This window comes from Oncorhynchus mykiss, chromosome 1 (genome assembly GCF_013265735.2).
Source record: "Oncorhynchus mykiss isolate Arlee chromosome 1, USDA_OmykA_1.1, whole genome shotgun sequence".
NCBI classification, from domain to species: domain Eukaryota; kingdom Metazoa; phylum Chordata; class Actinopteri; order Salmoniformes; family Salmonidae; genus Oncorhynchus; species Oncorhynchus mykiss.
Window position 1 is genome coordinate 61470171 of NC_048565.1, and position 22801 is coordinate 61492971.

At 43.2% G+C, this 22801-nt stretch overlaps 1 protein-coding gene across 3 annotated transcripts in view; it reads left to right on the forward strand.

Moving 5' to 3' along the window:
* The window catches only part of LOC110526206 (protein FAM83H), a 50821-nt gene extending 32564 nt beyond the window's left edge, over window positions 1-18257 (forward strand). For 2 of the 3 annotated variants that reach the window (XM_021606975.2, XM_021606984.2), the window contains exons 4-6: window positions 12087-12211; window positions 13368-17586; window positions 17742-18257. In XM_021606975.2, coding sequence (XP_021462650.2) covers window positions 12087-12211; window positions 13368-17586; window positions 17742-17753 — 4356 coding nt within the window. In that variant the 3' untranslated portion in view covers window positions 17754-18257. The remainder of the gene's footprint in view (window positions 1-12086; window positions 12212-13367; window positions 17587-17741) is intronic. The other variant, XM_036981774.1, reaches the window with a different exon arrangement.
* Window positions 18258-22801: the final 4544 nt, after the last annotated feature.

Genomic DNA, 22801 nt, shown 5'->3' on the forward strand with positions numbered 1-22801 from the left:
TCCCATAGAAAATTGTGGGCAGAACTGAAAAAGCGTGTGCGAGCATGGAGGCTCACAAACCTGACTCAGTTACACCAGCTCTGTCAGGAGGAATGGGCCAAAATTCACCCAACTTATTGTGGGAAGCTTGTGGAAGGCTACCAGAAATGTTTGACCCAAATTAAACAATTTAAAGGCAATGCTACCAAATACTAATTGAGTGTATGTAAACTTCTGACCCACTGTGAATGTGATGAATTAAATAAAATCTGAAATAAATCATTCTCTACTATTATTCTGACATTTCACATTCTTAAAATAAAGTGGTGATCTTAACTGACCTAAGACAGGGACTTGTTACTAGGATTAAGGTGTATGTAAACGTCTAACTTAAACTGTACTTACATTTTTCATTTGAACAGGGGGAACTTTCAACAACCCAAAGAGAGGGACTGATTACATTACTATTGAAGCAGTAGCAAATGTCAATATAAAAGCCCTGTACACCTCAAAAACTGGAGACCCCTCACTTTGTGCTGTGCCACCCGTATTCTGTCAAAATGTTTAACATTTAGAATGAAGAAAGTAATAAGCAAAATTACTCAAAGTGAACAGTCTGGCTTAACTGAAGTTCGCTACATTGGTGACAATATTCGTTGTTTTATGGAAATGTTTAGGGTCCAACAAGGGGATCCAGTTGCACCTTTTTACTTTAAAACTTTTTTTTACCCCCTTTTTCTCCCCAATTTTAATCTTGTCTCATGGCTGCAACTCCCCAACGGGCACGGGTCAAATCATGCGTACTCCAAAACATGACTCATCAAGCCGCGCTTCTTAACACTTGCCCGCTTAACCTTTCTGATCTCCCCATCCCGGATCCGGGTTCGTGAATACAGACTCAAGCTCATTACCATAACGCAACGTTAACTATTCATGAAAATCGCAAATGAAATGAAATAAATATGCTAGCTCTCAAGCTTAGCCTTTTGTTAACAACACTGTCATCTCAGATTTTCAAAATATGCTTCTCAACCATTGCAAAACAAGCATTTGTGTAACAGTATTGATGGCTAACGTAGCATTTAGCATTAGCATTCAGCTGGCAACATTTACACAAAAAAACAGAAAAGCATTCAAAAAAATCATTTACCTTTGAAGAACTTCAGATGTTTTCAATGAGGAGACTCTCAGATAGCAAATGTTCAGTTTTTCCTGAAAGATTATTTGTTTAGGACAAATCGCTCCGTTTTCTGCGTCACGTTTAGCTATGAAAAAACCCCTGTATCCAGGATTGTGTAAATCTATCAGCAAGCTCATTAGCATAACACAACGTTAACTATTTATGAAAATCGCAAATGAAATGAAATAAATATGCCATCTCTCAAGCTTAGCCTTTTGTAAACAACACTGTCATCTCAGATTTTCAAAATATGCTTCTCAACCATAGGAAAACAATAATTTGTGTAAAAGTAGCTAGCTAGAGTTAGCATTTCGCGTTAGCATTTAGCGTTAGCATTAGCGTTAGCATCCAGCACGCAACATTAACAAAAACATAAAAGCCTTCAAATAAAATAATTTACCTTTGAAGAACTTCTGATGTTTTCAATGAGGATACTCTCAGTTAGATAGCAGATGCTCAGTTTTTCCAAAAAGATTCCTTGTGTATTAGAAATAGCTCCGTTTTATACATCACATTTGGCTACCAAAAAAAATCCATAAATTCAGTCCTCAAAACGCAAACTTTTTTCCAAATTAACTCCATAATATCGACTGAAAACATGGCAAACGTTGTTTAGAATCAATCATCAAGGTGTTTTTCACATATCTCTTCATTGATACATCGTTCTTGGACACATGCTTTCTCCCCTGAATCAAATGGTAAAGTAGAAGCAGCTGGCAATTGCGCACCGAATTCGACGCAGGACACCAGGCGGACACTTGGAAAATGTAGTCTCTTATGGTCAATCTTCCAATGATATGCCTACAAATACGTCACAATGCTGCTAAGACCTTGGGCGAACGACAGAAAGTGTAGGCTCATTCGTTGCGCAATCACAGCCATATAAGGAGAGAATGGAAAACAAAGCTTCAGAAATTCTGCTAATTCCTGGGTGATGCATCATCTTGGTTTCGCCTGTAGAATGAGTTCTGGGGCACTTACAGACAAAATCTTTGCAGATTCTGAAACTTCAGAGTGTTTTCTTTCCAAAACTGTCAAGAATATGCATAGTCGAGCATCTTTTCGTGACAAAATATCGCGCTTAAAACGGGAACGTTTTTTATCCAAAAATGAAATAGCGCCCCTAGAGCTCTAACAGGTTAACCCAGTTCACAGTTCACCTGACAACCGAGGTCAGCCGGCAGGAGTCACTAGAGCGCGATGAGCCAAGTAAAGCCCCCCAGCCAAACCCTCCCCTAACCTGGACAGCGCTGGGCCAATTTTTCCCTATGGGACACCCAATCACGGCCGGTTGTGATACAGCCCGGGATCGAACCAGGGTGTGTAGTGACTGGGAGGGGTAGTAGGTCTGAGTATCAAGGGTGATACTGATATTGCGATGCAGTGCCTTAGACCGCTGCGCCACACGGGAGCCCCCGCCTTATTCATTCTTATTGGCTATCGGGGAGATGGCCGTCAGAATCAGGAACAATTCTAATGTAGTAGGTCTGAGCATCAAGGGTCTCATAACCAAAATGTCCATATATGCAGATGATACAACAATCATCAATAGATGCTCTTATTGGAGATTTGAATTACTTTCTTAAACCAAATTATGACAAATGCATTTTGAGAGTGGGTCCAACTATATTTGTCCCTGTTGTGTACCAATTAAGTGGAGCAACGGCCCAGTGGACATGCTTGGCATCCACATTCCAAAGCGAATGAAGGATCTTGTGAAGGAGAACTTTGATTTGAAACTAGCTAAGATTGACAAAACACTATTGCTGTGGAAAGGTAAAGCTTTGTATTTATATGGCAGAGTGACATTGATAAACACCTCAATTGTCTCTCAGTTCAGCTATCTCTTCCTGTCACTTCCATCGCCAGATAAGGTTTTCTTTAAGCAGTTTGAAGCCATGATCTTTCATGTTTTAGGGAATGGTAAATCAGAAAAGGTCCAACGTAATCCGTACGACAATGGAAGGCTGAATTTTAGGAATATTGAATATTTAATCAATCTCTGAAAGCCTGAAAGCCAAAAACAATATGTAAATACGAGTAAAATCTTAGAAAAGACAAACCCACTTCTCAATTCCAAAATATTTAATTTTATACAAATTAACTCTTTGCACTTTATTTGGTTCCTGCATGGTATCTTAATAGACATATCCCTATTCTTCAAAGAATCAATTAAAGCTTGGTTGCATTTTCAATATTGTCCCCCAGAAAAAAATCGCAACCAGTTAAGAACAAATTCTTATTTACAATGATGGCCTAGGAACAGTGGGTTAACTGCCTTGTTCAGGGGCAGAACGACAGATTTTTACCTTGTCAGCTCGGGGATTCGATCTAGCAACCTTTCAGCTGCCGCCCCAAAAGAAGAGCAGTTTAATACTCCCATCCCCTGGAAAAAGGTTTTTGGTTTTATTTATAAAACAACCTTAGACTCCACAATCTGAATGTTTCAGTTGAATATATTTTATAATGTTCTGGCAACTAACAACATGTTACAAATATGGGGCATCGAAGAGGATTTGTTACATATTTGCTGGTATTGCCCCATAGTTGCAAACACTTGGGCAAAAGTACAAGAGTGGTTACTCCCTGTTTTACACAATTTTGTTTTCTCTCCACAAACAGTTATATTGGGTGACTTTAGGGACAGATGCAACCCAATATATGATCCCCTGATTCTGCTTAATTTTTTAAACTCAGAAAACAAATATGTTATTATTTGATTCTTTCAAAAATAACTGTCAAACACCATTATACACAAGAATGATTGATTGCAAAAGAAAGTGGGAGGTCTCAAGATTGTACTGATAATTGGGACCAAATAACACGTGAAGAGGGATGGTGCTGATTTCATATATACAGAACAAAAATATAAATGTAAAGTGTTGGTCCCATGTTTCATGAGCTGAAATAAAAGATCCCAGAAATGTTATATACAAAAAAAATCTTGTTTCACTCAAATTTTGTGCACATATTAGTTTACATACCTGTTAGTGAGCATTTCTCATTTGACAAGATAATACACACCTGACAGGTGTGGCATATCAAGAAGCTGATTAAACAACATGACCATTATACAGGTGCATTTTGTGCACTCTAAAATGTGCAGTTTTGTCATACAACACAATGCCACAGATGTCTCAAGTTTTGATAAAGTGTGCAATTGGCATGCTGACTGCAGGAATATCCACCAGACCTGTTGCCAGATAATTTAATGTTAATTTCACTACCATAAGCCGCCTCCAACATTGTTTTAGAGAATTTGGCAGTACGTCCAACCTGCCTCACAACTGCAGACCACGTGTAGCCAGCCCAGGACCTCCACATCTGGCATCTTCATCCTCTGGGACTAGCCACTCATACAGCTGATAAAGCCCTTTTGTGGGAAGAAACTCATTGCTCCCAAGTGGGTAGCCCTTTTCCCTCCCAGGACCACCCATGACATACTTTTGTATACAGTATATAGTGTATCTGTGACCAACATATGCATATCTGTATTCCCAGTCCAGTGAAATCCATAGATTAGGGTCTAATGAATTTATTTCAACTGACTGATTTCCCTGATCTGTAACTCCAGTAAAATCATTGAAATTGTTGCCTGTTGCGTTTATATTTTTGTTCAGTATACAAAGGGAAGGAGCTCCTGATCGCCAGTCATATGACAATGCTAGTTGGTTTTTGTTTGTTGTTGTATTTATAGTTTATAGTAATTCCTGTTTATGTCCTTTTGTAGTTAGTTAGTGTAGTTGTTTGTACCATCTATTGGAGGAAGGATGTCACCGTTGCGCAGCATCTGAAACCTGGTCCCAACTGATTCCGAACACTCATTGGCGACAACAACACCAGGCTCAAGAGCATTGAAGCTGTAAAACAGGAAGTAAGAAAACATATTTAGAAGACATTACAACCTTGCATAACATCAATTCACCTCCCAAGTTTAGATGAGAAGAATCACCTCATACAATGCAATGAATATGATATTCACCTGAAGTGCTGGTACTGATCTGTGGCAGCGGCCTGAAGTACGGAGTCAGGTGTTGTTGCCAGCCATAGCTTTCCACCAGCACCGTACCATCCTCCAGTCCAACCAATGGTGGGATGTTGACCAGTCACAGAGCTGTCCTTCACAACACCAGCAATCTCGGAAAAAAATTTCACTCTGGTCTTTCTGACGTGCTGCTTGATGAGGCCGAAGAACCAGTTGGGAGCAAACTTCGTGTGGCCTGTGATCAGGAAGTCAAGGTCCAGACTGTGGTGGAGCTTGTGAATGATCGCCCAGTCCTCATGGAGCCAGTTACATCATAGCGCCTGATGGTTTTAGCAACTGCACTTTCAAAGTTCTTGACATTTTCGGGATTGACTGACCTTCATGTGTTAAGGTAATGATCGACTGTTGTTTCTCTTTGCTTATTTGAGCTGTTCTTGACATAATCTTCTGTAAACCACCCCTACCTTGTCACAACACAACTGATTGGCTCAAATGCATTAACTTCTTAGTGATCCCTTCCCGCGCCAATCCCGTTAACAACACCCAGTGAAATAGCAGTGAGCCAAATTCAAAAACAGAAATACTCATAATAATAATTCATAAATCATACAAGTGTTATACATGGGTTTAAAGATGAACGTCTTGTTATTCCAACCACAGTGTCAAATTTCAAAAAAGGCTTTACGGCGAAAGCAAACCATGCTATTATCTGAGGATAGCACCCCATCAAACTTACACATGAAAATCATAATTCAACCCGCCAGGCACAACACAAAAGTCAGAAATAACATATAATGCATGCCTTACCTTTGAAGATCTTCTTCTGTTGGCACACCAATATGTCCATTAAACATCACAAATGGTCCTTTTGTTCGATATATTCTGTCGTTATATATCCAAAATGTCAACTTATTTGGCACGTATGATTCAGAAAATACACCGGTTCCAAATCCCGCAACATAATACATTATCTAATTAGTTACCTGTAAACTTGATCCAAACATTTCAAACAACTTTCCTAATCCAACTTTAGGTATTTTTAAATGTAAATAATCGATAAAATTTAAGATGGAATAAACTGTGTTCAATAAAGGAGGAAAACAAAGTGTAGCGTGCTTTCAGGTCGCGCGCCTCAACCACAACAGTACACTTCACTCGACCCTTGTTCTGGACAGCCCTACTTCTTCATTTCTCAAAGGAAAAACATCAACCAATTTTTAAAGACTGTTGACATCTAGTGGAAGCGATAGGAACTGCAAGCAACTACCTTAGAATTCTAGATTTCTATTGAAAAGAGAGTGACCTCAAAAATGTTTTTTCCTGGATTGTTTGTACTCGGGGTTTTGCCTGCCAAATAAGTTTTTTTATACTCACAGACATCCTTCAAACAGTTGTAGAAATTTCAGAGTGTTTTCTATCTACTTTCTATCTACTAATAATATGCATATCCTAGCCTCAGTTTACTTTGGGCACACTTTTCATCTGGATGTGAAAATAGTGCCCCCTAGCCTTAAGAAGTTTTAAGAAGGAAAGAAATTCCACAAATTAACTTTTAAGAAGGCACACCTGGTAATTGAAATGCGTTACAGGTGACTGACTACCTCATGAAGCTGGTTGAGGGAATGCCAAGAGTGTGCAAAGCTGTTATCAAGGCAAAGGGTGGCTACTTTGAAGAATCTAAAATATATTTTGATTTGTTTAACACTTTCTTGGTTACTACATGATTCCATATGTGTTATTTCATAGTTTTGATGTCTTTGCTATTATTCTACAATGTAGAAAATAGTACAAATAAAGGAAAACCCTTGAATGAGTACTGTAGTTGTGTCCAAACTTTTGACTGGTGACTGGTGCCTGCCCTGCCCTGCCCTGCCCTGCCCTGCCCTGCCCTGCCCTGCCCTGCCCTGCCTATCTATCTATCTATCTATCTATCTATCTATCTATCTATCTATCTATCTATCTATCTATCTATCTATCTATCTATCTATCTATCTATCTATCTATGGCCTTAATCAGTATAAAGGAGGAAATATTGCTTACTTGTTGAGCAAAATCAAAGCAGTAATGCATCCTGATGTCTTTACTTGCTGGTTCAGTAGGGGCCCCCAGATACAACTGCAGGTCTTGACAGGTGGTCTTGCAGTCAGCAACCATCTTCTGGTAGACAGAATGCTCACTCTGAACAAGCAGGAGATGCTGCTCTTGCTTCTTCAGCTTGGCTGACTTAACAGCTTCTGGCAGATTGGCAGACCTGAAGACCTGATAGTTGTTCCTCTGGCACTGCCAGCACAGGTCTGTCCTGGGCTTAGTGCTTGAGATGTGGGGCAGCAATTTTCTCTGCAGATCGCTGAAGGAAGACAGCCCAACTACACGTACCTCTGGAAAATACATAATAATGTGAGATCAACTAAAGTAGTGCCAATCATATTGGAGGTAAATTAAATAATCAAAACGTGTTGTTTATGCTTTACATACCAAGTGTTGTCATCAATTCCTTTAGAGACGCCACACCCCTGCTTTTGTCACATGGGATGGCAGCAGCTTTCCACCGAAGTGTTGTGTCCTGGGTGGTTTCCAGGTAATACTATTACATTATCCTCTGCGTAGTTGTTGAGGAAGTTCACAACTCGCTGCAAGTCCTCATGCTTCAGGTGCAACCTGTGCTTGCTTGGGCCAGCTCTCTTTTTGATGGGAGGCATTAGATCATTCTCCTTGTATGACTGGTGGAGTACAGTCAGGCGTGTTCTACTGATGCTGAAAGACAAATTCCAGATACAAATATTTTAGCATTATTATACAATAGATAAACATAATCACCATCAGACACACCTGGCTAACTTGATGGGTCATGTAATCATCTGGCAAAGTGGAGTCTTTTGTTTAGACATGCTAGCTAAACAATGAAGCATACTCCCAATCCATAGAGTACTAGCAATAAAAAAACGATTGTCATAGCTAGCTAAAGTTAACAAAATAGGTTCAATATTAGCTAGCTAACATTAGGCTATAACTAGCAATGCAAATGTCATTCTGAGATAATATTACTACACAGATCATACACGTAATGTTAGCTAGCGAGCCAGGCATCTAACGTTAGCTAGCTATCTAACAGTAAACTTTAATTTGGGGTCTTTTGTTTAAACATGTAGATAGCTAGCTAAACAATGAACCGTAATCCGAATCCATAGAGTACTAGCAAAACAAACAGATTGTCACAGCTAGCTAAAGTTAATCAAATAGGTTCAATTTTAGCTAGTTAGCTAGCTAACATTAGGCTATAACTACCAATGCAAATGGATTTCTGAGATAACATTACTACACAGATCAAACAATGTTAGCTAGCGAGCCAGCGATCTAACGTCAGCTAGCTAGCTAACAGTAAGCTTTAACTTGCAATGAAAACAACTTTCTGGCAAAATTAGAAATGTATAATATCTAAAACTGTAGCTAGACTCTTACCCGTATACATGGATCAAGGCTTCACGGCAGACTGCAACCCCTTCCATTAAATAAGACGTCCTGTGTCGTTTCCGTTTTGTTTGTACAGCTTGCTTTGCCCATTGCATCAAGTCACTCTGGTTCACACTGACCGTGTGCAATGCCATAAGAATCATCAGATCTTTCTGCCTCTCTATTATGGATGCCATGGTTGCCCTTAGTTTGAAGATGTATTCCGGAGACAGGTGTTTTATACAACAGCCTTCTGTGTTTTCTTTTCGACTCCCTCTGCATTTGCAATCAAACGCCAGAATTCTATTAATCTCCTTATCATACTTTGCTTCTACCAGACATTACACTGATTTCAAATATCGATCGACTTCTTCCATGACAACAACACTGTTGATGACCGTTTCTTCCCCATCACTGTCATCAATGAAAATGTTTTTACCTAAATCAGGGATTTCCTCATCATCTGATTCATTTTCAGAGTCAGAGAGAGTCAGCATGGCACGATCTTCCTCCAGAAAGTAGTCCATCACAACTTTTTACTAGTGACTTTGCCGATAGCGCCTGATAAATTCAGGGCAGTAGCAACACATTTGCAGTTCTCCATGGCTAAAATTATATATTTAAAAAAAACTGCAGTAGAAAGGATTATCTACACATAATGAGCAGCTCATTTTATAGGCAGAAGACGCTACACGGTTCAGCCCAATCATTATCTCAGCCAATCATTGCTAGCGGGAAGGTTCCTGTCTTTTTCTGTTCGCTAAACCAACTAGGCTCGTAATTTAACAACTTTATTCGTATTTACAAGTTTGTTTCTGCCAAAAAATACATTTTGATAACACATTTAAATAAACGTTCAAATGCCTCTCCTTTGAAGTCGTGACTCGCAACATATGCCTAGTTTCCTGAAACTAGTCACATTTACATAAGTATTCAGCCCCTTTGATATGAGACTCTGAATTGAGTTCATGTGCATCCTGTTTCCATTGAATCATCCTTAAGGTATTGTCCGTAGAGCTCCAAGACAGGATTGTGTCGAGGCACAGATCTGGGGAAGGGTACCACAAATGTTCTGCAGCATTGAAGGTCCACAAGAACACAGTGCCCTCCATCATTCTTAAATGGAATGAATGTCCTTGAGTGGCCCAGCCAGAGCCTGGACTTGAACCCGATCAATCATCTCTGGAGGGACCTGAAAATAGCTGTGCAGCGACTCTCCCCATCCAACCTGACAGAGCTTGAGAGGAACTGCAGAGAAGAATTTGAGAAACTCCCCAAATACAGCTGTGCCAAGCTTGTAGTGTCATAGCCAAGAAGACTCGAAGCTGTAATCGCTGCCAAAGGTGTTTCAACAAAGTACTGAGTAAAGAATCTGAATACTTATGTAAATGTGATGTTTCATTTCATTCTTTTTTTTTGCTAACATTTTTAGAAACCTGTTTTGCTTTGTCATTATGGGGTATTGTGTGTAGATTAATGAGGGGAAAAAAAACAATTTAATCCATTTTAGTATAAGGCTGTAACGTAACAAAATGTGGAACATGTTAAAGGGTCTGAATACTTTCCGAATGCACTGTAAATAGCATAAATAGCCTTCTGTCCTACTGATACTGACTAGCAGTATCTGATGCATCTGCAGGATGCAAAGTGTACACAGTGAGAGTGACATGATAATCTAAATCCTAGACCTATTGTCTACCTGATCTAAAGGCTTATGTCTAACGGTATATGCCAGTTAGCCATGAGAGATGAATAGATTATGAGAGAAATAGACCCCATAGATTACTAGAATAAGCCTGCAAATTAGTTTCTGAAATAGATCTCTACCTGATGTTTCCATTAGAGGCAATGAACGCTTGATCGCCAACAGCTGATTGCCATGTGGGTGTTTAGCAAGCCCACCGCATGCTAGGTAATGCTAACATCAACAGCCCATCCAAGCTATACTGAGCGTTGATTGGTCATCGCACGACTATACAGGGTCAGCTTCTCCACTAAGGTCCAAGGTGAAAACTTGAAATCTGAGGGGAAAAGTTTAGGGTTATGACAATGGTTAAGCAGTAGTAATCAATTCAAAATGTACTTCTGTAAATACACTGAAAGAAAACGGTCAATATTAGGGGACATCTTTATCTATATATTACCAGATATCTGACATTTTATTAGATATAAGGAGTAGCCCTGACCTCAACCCCATCGAACACCTTTGGGATGAATTGGTACGCCGACTGCGAACCAGGCGTAATTACCCAACATTAGTGCCCAACCTCACTCATGCTCTTGTGGCTGAATGGAAGCAAGTCCCCGCAGTAATGTTCCAACATCTAGTGGAAATCCTTCCCAAAAGAGTGGAGGTTGGTTATAGCAGCAAAGGGGGGACCAACTCCATATTAATGTCCGTGATTTTGGTATGAGATGTTTGATGAGAAAGTGTCCACACTCTGTCATGTAATGTACAGTATGTGAATCATAGATATTTAATTATTTTGTCCTTGTATGTCTAATCAAAAATGGGCTAAATCCGACTCATGAAATGTCCTGCGCCCAAATTGTTTTACCTTTTCAGGCGCTGAAAATGATTGTGCTTCTTCACAAGATGGTGTCATATCTGAGCATATATTCGCACCACATTCAGTAGTAGGCTATGCAAGGCACGGAAAGGAAAACATCCAACTTGCTATTTCCAAAGCGCATCTCTGCTATTTCTGTTTAAAAAATGCAGCATAGCAAATCCAGAGCTCCAGTCACAACACATGTTTTCTGGAAAGATGCAGACTTAAGCCTATCTTTGCAAAAATGTATTTTATTTAACAGAAAATCCAAGTTGCACACCCACAAAACCCCTACCTGCCCTGTTTGTTATTATGGATGATGCAATGGTGCAGAGTTGTTCATCAGCGGTGGTCCCTCGCAGACCAGACCCAATGTGGTGGTAGTGTTGGTCTGTGATCCACTCCAAACTGTCAATGCATAAATCATGAATTAAAATTGTGTCGATATTGCAAGAAAATATTGTCATTTCACATAACCATACCACAAGTTAACGTTAGCTATTCTACCTGCTTCATTCATGATCAGAAAACTAACTGGAACTATCTAGGTAGCCAAGTTAGTTAGTTAGATAGATAGCTATTTAGCGTATATTAACCAGTAATACAAAATACGCTTAAACGTTTTAAAATTCTAGCTGTCAACTTGAGACTTGATAAGGGGTAAAAGTGCTTTTCCATGAAGGGAAGGCAATTTCATTATTTGTTAGCTCGGCTACCAGTTAGCTTTAATTAACCACCTATCAATCCTAGCTTGCTAGCCTTACTGGCTACTGGCCAAATAAGCTAACGTTCTTGATTCTAATTACTAGGATAAATAAATAATATCTCAAATGAGTTACTCACTTTAGCTTTAACTTCTTTGAGGTATTTCTGAACAGCTTCTCACTTATTTCAGTGTTTTTTGGAGAACATCTAATGAGAACATGTTTTTATCTTGCAGTTCATGCGTGTCAGAACTGTGTCAGGGGTCACCTATCACTGTCGCTCTGGGAAGACCTTCAAGGGTCAGATGATGGATCGCTTCTTGCTGACAGACTGCAGGGCAGTCCTGAGTGGAAACTATAGGTGAGGGTTCAATAATGAAGAATGTGATACAAAGTGTTTCAAATTTGTACAAATGTTGCATGATTTCCCAAACCTGACATTTAGTCATGTGGATCTGAAAATAACTACATTAAGTTGCTCTTACACCTGTGTAGCAACAAATACATAACATGAGTATTGATGCATTTTAATTTATTGGAGTAAAATTCTTTAAGTACAAAACAAAACATGCCACTTGGTGGCAGACAAGCCACACAGCATCCATAAACATCAAATGCATACAATAGGAGACAAAACAACACTGACAAACAATTGACAATGAGCAATAATAGTTTGGGTTCTTTATGACACCAACCAGATTGTGCTCATGAGCTTCCGACCTGTACAGGCCGTCGGAGATGCACCCAGAAAAAAACTAATTTAAATAGTATTTCACCTGCTCCTACATTCAGTATCAGTCAAAAGTTTGGACACACCTACTCATTCTAGGGTTTTTCATTATTTGTACTATTTTCTACATTGTAGAATAATAGTGAAGACATCAAAACTATGAAATAACACATATGGAATCATGTAGTAACCAAAAAACTGTTAAACAAAAAATATTTTATATTTGAGATTCTTCAAAGTAGCCACCCTTTGCCTTGATGACAGTTTTGCACACTCTTGGCATTCTCTCAACCAGCTTCATGAGGAATGCTTTTACAAGTCTTGAAGGAGTTCCCACATATGTTGAGCACTTGAGCACAAAAGCAGTTTTTCCTAAATGTGTTGTTTATTTCTATCCAACACGAATGGATCACGCTGTATATTGAGTAAAAATAATCCTGCATCTTTGTAAATTCTTGAGTAAAACTCAATCTTCGGACATGTCCATAAACAGTGAAAATAAGACCCAATGCCTGTTAGGCATTTAGAGCAAATGGGGGGGATCTGTGGACCGAACTTGCTCAGAGTGTGGGGGGTTAAATAGTGCCTATGTAAATACTGGAAACTTCCAATGAGGAAGATTGTTTCTCTGAGCCTATTACAGAAAAAAGTAGCATTTGGAATTGATAGGTTTAATTGATTTGTTTTGTAATTGCATAGTAATGGAGTTGAGTTCCTTATTCCATTGTAATACATATATTTTGCTTAATTATGTGTAATGACATTTAATTAATCTCTCTGCCCGCAGCTTCATGTGGTCTTTTGAGAAGCTTCACCGTTGCATGGCTCACCTCTTCCTTGGACAGCTTGTGACTACTTTTGATGAGGAGTTCCGGATCCTGTTTGCACAGTCCCAACCTTTGGTACTGGAAAATGTCCTTGTTCCAATGCCACACTACAGCAGTTTATCTGACAGCCAATACAGCAGTGATCGGACACTATTGTTCAGAGATCCCAGAAAGTTCCTCCCCATAGACAGCTCTCGTCCTGTAGAATGGGCTAGACATTCCTCTGATGACCGCATGGATATGGTTCAGAATATGATGCCTCCTGGAAGGTGTGAGCCCATCCACAGTTCACTAGATCAGGGTCCACTAGATATGTACAGCAACAAGTACTCCTCCCAGCAATTTAAACTGGAGCAGCAGTCTTTTATGGCACAAGGTCACTCCATGATCCAGTCAAACACAATGGAGTTTGCTGGCTCTAAAAGGCACAGTTATGCAGAGGGCACTTATGCCGGACATTCCTCCTCTCAATTCATGCAGCACCAAGCCATTCACAGCAGTGAGGGGGATACGGCAACCCAGAACAGGAAGATACATAGGGAACAGCATCACTATCAGAGAACAGGGCTAGAACCAAGTTATAGCGGCTACGATCAATTCAGGGACCAAGCGTACCCTCTGATGGATCAGTATTCTGAGTCTGGGTACCCACATGGAATAGCGATAGAGCCACCAGACAACTATGACCCTGTACTGAATTATTTGTCATCATCAAACCTTGCTGTGGAGCTGGGACATGGCTCAAACAAATTATCAAGTCCAGGAGAAGGTCCCTTTAGTCAGTCAAACCCCAAAAGACTGAGAACGGGCCAGCCTCATGCCTGTCAGACCTCCCCAACACAACAAAACCCATTTGAACAGAGATCATTTTTTGTCAGGTCTGGTTCGGACTGTAAAACACAGGATCACAGTGCAAAGCAGGGGATGCGAGATTGGAGGATCAGCTCATACCTCAGTGCATTTGATGATGCAGGAGAGGAAGAGATTCCACGGCCTATGGGAAATGACCCCTTTCAAGAGCCCCTTAATCCAACACAAGGCAAATTATTTGCTCCACTGGTATCAGATCCCAGGTTTAGTGCCAAAGAGTTACCCAAGATTCCAGGGCTCAGATTTAACAAGCCCACCTGCCCAGAACACTCAAGAACACTAGAAATTATTGTTAGCTTAGATGCCCAAACAACACTAACACCACCTTCGGAGTCGTCATCAACCACTGAAGGTGACAAATCAGAGGAGATGGATGTAAAAGAGCCCAAAAGAGAAGAGTCATTCCGTAGGAGGTTCAATCCTGCTATCCAAAGGACCTCGAGACTAAGATCCTCACTAATCTTCAGCTCACAACTCGAACAGCATATCTCACAGGAACAGAAATGTAACTCTGGCCAACACTGTGAGGAAACTGCCAATGAGGAAGATGACCCATCTAGATTATCCTTGACCGCTCAGGTTTTGGGAAAAAGAAGATCCATTACAAGAGAACCTTTTGAATGGAGACTTAAGTCAGCGATAGTTGATAATTCAACCATTGAGTCTTTGAAATCTGAGGACATCACTACTGATTCGGGTGATAAGGAATTGACAAAGTATCTTCCTGTGAGCACTGACAAGGTTTCTTCAATGGAACAACCTAATTCTGCCCATGAAGAACAAACCAAAACGGTAGAATCTGCACACCCATCCAAACCTGCTCAAGTTGAGAAACCCAAAACCATACAATCAGCACACCAGGCATCTTCATTGAGCAATAAATCCTATATAGATATGAATGATCCAGACAGTAGGTTATTTTTTTTTAAAGAGTTGGCTGCCAAACGAAAAGCTGCAAAGGCTGCAGAGTCTGAGAGCAGCGCTGAAAAAGCTCCTGTAAAACCAGTGACTCCATTTGCCTTGAAAATTAAGGAACCAGTCACAAGGATAGAACCTAACCTTCCAATAGCCACACTAAATCCAGCACATACTTCAACCAATAAGCCAGCTCCAGCAGATACTTCAACCAATAAGCCAGCTCCATCAACAGAGGCACCTCCTAATCCATCAGATACTTTCACCACAAAGCCAACAACATCGACAGAAGCCCCACTTTATCCAGCAGATACTTCAATAAAAAAGACAGCTACATCAACAGAAGCATCATCAGAAACACTGGAGACTTCACCAGTGTTACAGGAGAACAAAACATCCATGGCAAAATATGGCTCCTTATTTGATGTCAAAGAACACCATTCTAAAAATAAAGAACAGCAAGACCTTCAACTTCCCAAAAGTGACTCCAAAACATTCCTCAGGGATAAATTATCTTGTGTCGATGGCCTACTTAGAGTCTCTACTGATACTGAGAAGATAGAGCTGAAGAACAGCCGGAACCAAAGTGTGTCTAAAGTTAACCCTAGAGATACAAGTACATTTCTTAAGAGCACCTCAAATCAGTGTTCCTTTAACATCTCCCCAAAGGATTTCAGTTTATATAAACTATCTCCAAAGAAACCAAAGTCATTCAATCCTGCTTCAAATGAGCTAAACCCATCTCTTCCACTCACACTAACAGAAGCTAGCTCATCTTCATATCCGACACCAAAAGGTTTAAGCTCAACTAGTCTCACTTCATCACCAAATGCAGCAAAGGAGTTGAGCTCAGCCCTCACCCCCATCCTTAAGGAGCCCAGTTCATCTATCCCCATGTCAAAGCAGCCATTATCATCCTCTAAACCTATCACAGTAGAGTCCAACATACTTCTGAGCCCCACCCAATCTGAGCCAGGTGTGTCTCATAAGCAGGACAAAACAGATTCCAAGGAATCTCTCAGCCCTATCCCAATGCAATCTTGCACATCCTCAATCCCTGCAACAGAACTTAGCCCTCCGCCAAACCCTACCCAAACACAATCTAGTTTCTTACCCAAGTCCACCTTAGTTGGGTCAATTTCATCAACACCAATGGAATCTAACACTTCTCCCAAACCCTCCACAAAGGAGTCATTGTCTACAATTGCCACAACTGAGTTGAGGTCATCCTCTCCTAAGACCAACCCAATAAAATCCTATTCCTCCCCTTGTCCTGGCCAACATGAGTCGGTTTTGTCACTCAAACATTCCAAAACAGCATGCAACTCCTCTCCAAAGCCCGCTACAGTGTCCAATGACTCTTACAACTCTTCACCTCCATCTTCAAAGCATGTCATGGAAGAAACCAACAAATCTCCCATCCTCACACCAACAAAATCTAGCTCTCTTCCTGAGCCTACCCCAACAGAATCTAGTGCTTCAACCAATCCAACTCCAAGAGAACTCAACCCTCTTCCTAGCACCACCCCAACGGAACCAAGTGCATCTACTGGCCTGACCCTAACAGAATCAAGTGCATCTTCTAACCCAACCCCAACAAAATCATACTCCTCCCTTACATGTGGGTCAGGTGGATCAGTTGTGTGTCCCAAGCCTGGCCAAACAAAGTCCAGAACTTCTCCAAACCTCACCCCAAAAGAATCTTGTTCCTCTCCTAATCATACCCTAACTGAACCTACCTCACCATTCAACCCTGTCCTTGTGGAATCCGTCCCATCAAGCAACTCAAACCCAACTGAATCCACTGCCTCTCACGTCACTGCCCCAGCTCCACCTGTCGTTGTGGATAACAGTAAGGAGGGCAAACCAAGTAAACTTAACAAGGAGCAAAAAGTGGGAAGTTCTGCAGCTTATAAAGGTGAGAAGATAGCAGGTGATCCTGAAACAAAGAGCAAAACTGCTCCTGGGGAATCTGCCTCCCATGGATCGCAGAGTCCTGATGAGACCAAAGAGAATAACAGCACTATGAAACCAGAGAGCACAACAGATCAAAGCAATCCCATACCACCCCCAGTGAAGCAACCTAAAGTAAGCCAGTCCCACTACCATTTATCTACTGCCAATGTACTCTCTAGCAGCAACCTAAGAGATGACACAAAGCTCCTATTAGAGCAGATTTCTGCTAACAGCCAGAGCAGGACAGAACTCACTAAAGAATCTGCTGTCACTGATGATGCCAAACAGGATGAGGCTGACCGGGGTGTTAGTGGTAAGGAGGATGCATCAGCCCGACGACAGATCGGAGGCCCGGCTAGAACTTCTCAGGAGAGGGAGAAGCTTCTTCAGAGAATCGATAGCATGCGGAAGGGGAGGAAAGTCTACAGCCGCTTTGAGGTAAAGTACCCTGCTGCATCAATAGGCCAGTAGCAATTTAACTAAATTAAAATTTAAGCTACCTATTGTAACCGAGGTACCTAATTGTTTTCAATCTCACCTGCTCGCCTTCATCTGAGCTCATGTTTTCTGCTTGTTATTCTGTATTTTGTTAGATGGCGCCTTAACCAGGGATCGGAAGGATGAGTGAGTACGGAGAAAGACCACATTTTCCTCTAGAACTTGTCCTGTAACTATGCCCATTCCCCAAAAGTCTAAAACCACAGATCGGAGAGGGATCACTAGTTAACTAACATAAATATTATTCTCAGGTTTCTATATTAGAGGGTTTCTCCGAATGGACTATATGCATGTAAAGCTTTAAGGATTTTGGGAACAAAAACTTGACTAAGTTTACCAACATGGATTGCTGTGTAAATCTACAGTGTGGACAATGGACCTCTGCTGTCTACAAAGGGGAACTGAAAAATCCAATCCCATCAGCTAAATGCACAACTAAATGTGCAATATATTTGAAAATGATTGTGTTCCTAGACACACTGGACGCACTGGTGTTGTTGACTGCAATGTAATATCTGTCACTCTCTGGGTTGTTTAATTATTATCTGTTTGAGGATCTGTTTTATATACTAACAATAATTTCCAAATAATACAATTAGAATCACCATAGAAAATGTTACGGTGCGTGAATGAGGACCCAAAAGCGAATTAACTTAAACAGAGCTTCTTTAATTACCAAACATAGGTAGGCTCAGACGGACCGGCAGATTCCGACAGGACAAGACAAGGTTACAGCAAACATGACGACAGTCTGGTTCAGGCATGAAACACAACAAACAAGAATCCGACAAGGACAGGAGCAGAAACAGAGAGAGATATAGGGACCTAATCAGAGGGAAAAAGGGAACAGGTGGGAAAAGGGGTGACGAGGTGGTTAGGAGGAGACAAGGCACAGCTGGGGGAAAGAGGGGGAGAAAAGGTAACCTAACAACGACCAGCAGAGGGAGACAGGGTGAAGGGAAAGGACAGAGACAAGACACAACATGACAGTACATGACAGTACCCCCCCACTCACCGAGCGCCTCCTGGCGCACTCGAGGAGGAAACCTGGCGGCAACGGAGGAAATCCTCGATCAGCGCACGGTCCAGCACGTCCCGAGAGGGAACCCAACTCCTCTCCTCAGGACCGTACCCCTCCCAATCTACGAGGTACTGGTGACCACGGCCCCGAGGACGCATGTCCAAAATTCTACGGACCCTGTAGATGGGTGCGCCCTCGACAAGGATGGGGGGGGGGGGGGGGGAAGACGAGCGGGGGCGCGAAGGACGGGCTTGATGCAGGAGACATGGAAGACCGGGTGGACGCGACGAAGGTATCGCGGAAGAAGAAGTCGAACTGCGACAGGATTAATGACCCGAGAAATACGGAACGGACCAATGAACCGCGGGGTCAACTTGCGAGAAGCCGTCTTAAGGGGAAGGTTCTGAGTGGAGAGCCAAACTCTCTGACCGCGACAATATCTAGGACTCTTAGTTCTACGCTTATTAGCAGCCCTCACAGTCTGCGTCCTATAACGGCAAAGTGCAGACCTGACCCTCTTCCAGGTGCGCTCGCAACGTTGGACAAAAGCCTGAGCGGAGGGGACGCTGGACTCGGCGAACTGAGATGAGAACAGCGGAGGCTGGTACCCGAGGCTACTCTGAAAAGGAGATAGCCCGGTCGCAGACGAAGGAAGCGAGTTGTGGGCGTATTCTGCCCAGGGGAGCTGTTCTGACCAAGACGCAGGGTTGCGAAAAGAAAGACTGCGTAAGATGCGACCAATAGTCTGATTGGCCCGTTCTGCTTGACCGTTAGACTGGGGGTGAAAGCCGGAAGAGAGACTGACGGAAGCCCCAATCAAACGGCAAAACTCCCTCCAAAATTGAGACGTGAATTGCGGACCTCTGTCCGAAACGACGTCTGACGGAAGGCCATGAATTCTGAAAACATTCTCGATGATGATTTGTGCCGTCTCTTTAGCAGAAGGAAGCTTAGCAAGGGGAATGAAATGAGCCGCCTTAGAGAACCTATCGACAACCGTAAGAATAACAGTCTTCCCCGCTGACGAAGGCAGTCCGGTGACAAAATCTAAGGCGATGTGAGACCACGGTCGAGAGGGAATAGGAAGCGGCCTGAGACGGCCGGCAGGAGGAGAGTTACCGGACTTAGTCTGCGCGCAGACCGAACAAGCAGCCACGAAACGACGCGTGTCATGCTCCCGGGTGGGCCACCAAAAACGCTGGCGAATGGAAGCAAGCGTACCCCGAACGCCAGGGTGGCCGGCTAACTTGGCAGAGTGAGCCCACTGAAGAACGGCCAGACGAGTAGGAACGGGAACGAAAAGAAGGTTCCTAGGACAAGCGCGCGGCGACGGAGTGTGAGTGAGCGCTTGCTTTACCTGCCTCTCAATTCCCCAGACAGTCAACCCGACAACTCGCCCCTCAGGGAGAATCCCCTCGGGGTCAGTGGAGGCTACTGAAGAACTGAAGAGACGAGACAAAGCATCAGGCTTGGTGTTCTTAGAGCCCGGACGATAAGAAATCACGAACTCGAAACGAGCGAAAAACAGCGCCCAACGCGCCTGACGCGCATTAAGTCGTTTGGCAGAACGGATGTACTCAAGGTTCCTATGGTCAGTCCAAACGACAAAAGGAACGGTCGCCCCCTCCAACCACTGTCGCCATTCGCCTAGGGCTAACCGGATGGCGAGCAGTTCGCGGTTACCCACATCATAGTTACGTTCCGACGGCGACAGGCGATGAGAAAAATACGAGCATGGGTGGACCTTGTCGTCAGAGAGGGAGCGCTGAGAAAGAATGGCTCCCACGCCCACCTCTGACGCGTCAACCTCGACAACGAACTGTCTAGAGACGTCAGGTGTAACAAGGATAGGAGCGGATGTAAAACGATTCTTGAGGAGATCAAAACCTCCCTGGGCGGAAACGGACCACTTAAAGCACGTCTTGACAGAAGTAAGGGCTGTGAGAGGAGCTGCCACCTGACCGAAATTACGGATGAAACGACGATAGAAGTTCGCGAAGCCGAGAAAGCGCTGCAGCTCGACGCGTGACTTAGGGACGGGCCAATCAATGACAGCTTGGACCTTAGCGGGATCCATCTTAATGCCTTCAGCGGAAATAACAGAACCGAGAAATGTGACGGAGGAGGCATGAAAAGTGCACTTCTCAGCCTTCACAAAAAGACAATTCTCTAAAAGGCGCTGGAGGACACGTCGAACGTGCTGAACATGAATCTGGAGTGACGGTGAAAAAATCAGGATATCGTCAAGGTAAACGAAAACAAAGATGTTCAGCATGTCTCTCAGGACATCATTGACTAATGCCTGAAAGACAGCTGGAGCGTTAGCGAGGCCGAAAGGAAGAACCCGGTATTCAAAGTGCCCTAACGGAGTGTTAAACGCCGTCTTCCACTCGTCCCCCTCCCTGATGCGCACGAGATGGTAAGCGTTACGAAGGTCCAACTTAGTGAAAAACCTGGCTCCCTGCAGGATCTCGAAGGCTGAAGACATAAGAGGAAGCGGATAACGATTCTTCACTGTTATGTCATTCAGCCCTCGATAATCTATGCAGGGGCGCAGAGACCCGTCCTTCTTCTTGACAAAAAAAACCCCCGCTCCGGCGGGAGAGGAGGAGGGGACTATGGTACCGGCGTCAAGAGCTACAGACAAATAATCTTCGAGAGCCTTACGTTCGGGAGCCGATAAGAGAGTATAGTCTACCCCGGGGGGGGGTGGTTCCCGGAAGGAGATCAATACTACAATCATACGACCGGTGTGGAGGAAGAGAGGTGGCCCTGGACCGACTGAACACCGTGCGCAGATCGTGATATTCCTCCGGCACCCCTGTCAAATCACCAGGCTCCTCCTGTGAAGAAGAGACAGAGGAAACAGGAGGGATAGCAGACATTAAACATTTCACATGACAAGAGACGTTCCAGGAGAGGATAGAATTACTAGACCAATTAATGGAAGGATTATGACAAACTAGCCAGGGATGGCCCAAAACAACAGGTGTAAAAGGTGAACGAAAAATTAAAAAATAAATGGTTTCACTATGATTACCAGAAACAGTGAGGGTTAAAGGTAGCGTCTCACGCTGAATCCTGGGGAGAGGACTACCATCCAGGGCGAACAAGGCCGTGGGCTCCTTTAACTGTCTGAGAGGAATGTCATGTTCCCGAGCCCAGGTCTCGTCCATAAAACAGCCCTCCGCCCCAGAGTCTATTAAGGCACTGCAGGAAGCTGACGAACCGGTCCAGCGTAGATGGACCGACAAGGTAGTGCAGGATCTTGAAGGAGAGACAGGAGTAGTAGCGCTCACCAGTAGCCCTCCGCTTACTGATGAGCTCTGGCCTTTTACTGGACATGAAGTGACAAAATGACCAGCGGAACCGCAATAGAGACAGAGGCGGTTGGTGATTCTCCGTTCCCTCTCCTTAGTCGAGATGCGGATACCTCCCAGCTGCATGGGCTCAGCACCCGAGCCGGCAGAGGAAGATGGTAGTGATGCGGAGAGGGGGGCAACGGAGAACGCGAGCTCCTTTCCACGAGCTCGGTGACGAAGATCAACCCGTCGCTCAATGCGAATAGCGAGTTCAATCAAGGAATCCACGCTGGAAGGAACCTCCCGGGAGAGAATCTCATCCTTTACCTCTGCGCGGAGACCCTCCAGAAAACGAGCGAGCAAAGCCGGCTCGTTCCAGCCACTGGAGGCAGCAAGAGTGCGAAACTCAATAGAGTAGTCTGTTATGGATCGATTACCTTGACATAGGGAAGACAGGGCCCTGGAAGCCTCCTCCCCAAAAACAGATCGATCAAAAACCCGTATCATCTCCTCCTTAAAGTCCTGATACTGGTTAGTACACTCAGCCCTTGCCTCCCAGATTGCCGTGCCCCACTCACGAGCCCGTCCAATAAGGAGAGATATGACGTAGGCGACACGAGCAGTGCTCCTGGAGAAAGTGTAGGGCTGGAGAGAAAACACAATATCACACTGGGTGAGGAACGAGCGGCATTCAGTGGGCTCCCCAGAGTAACACGGCGGGTTATTGATTCTGGGCTCCGGAGATTCGAAAGCCCTGGAAGTGGCCGGTGGATCGAGGCGGAGATGGTGAACCTGTTCTGTGAGGTTGGAGACTTGGGTGGCCAGGGTCTCA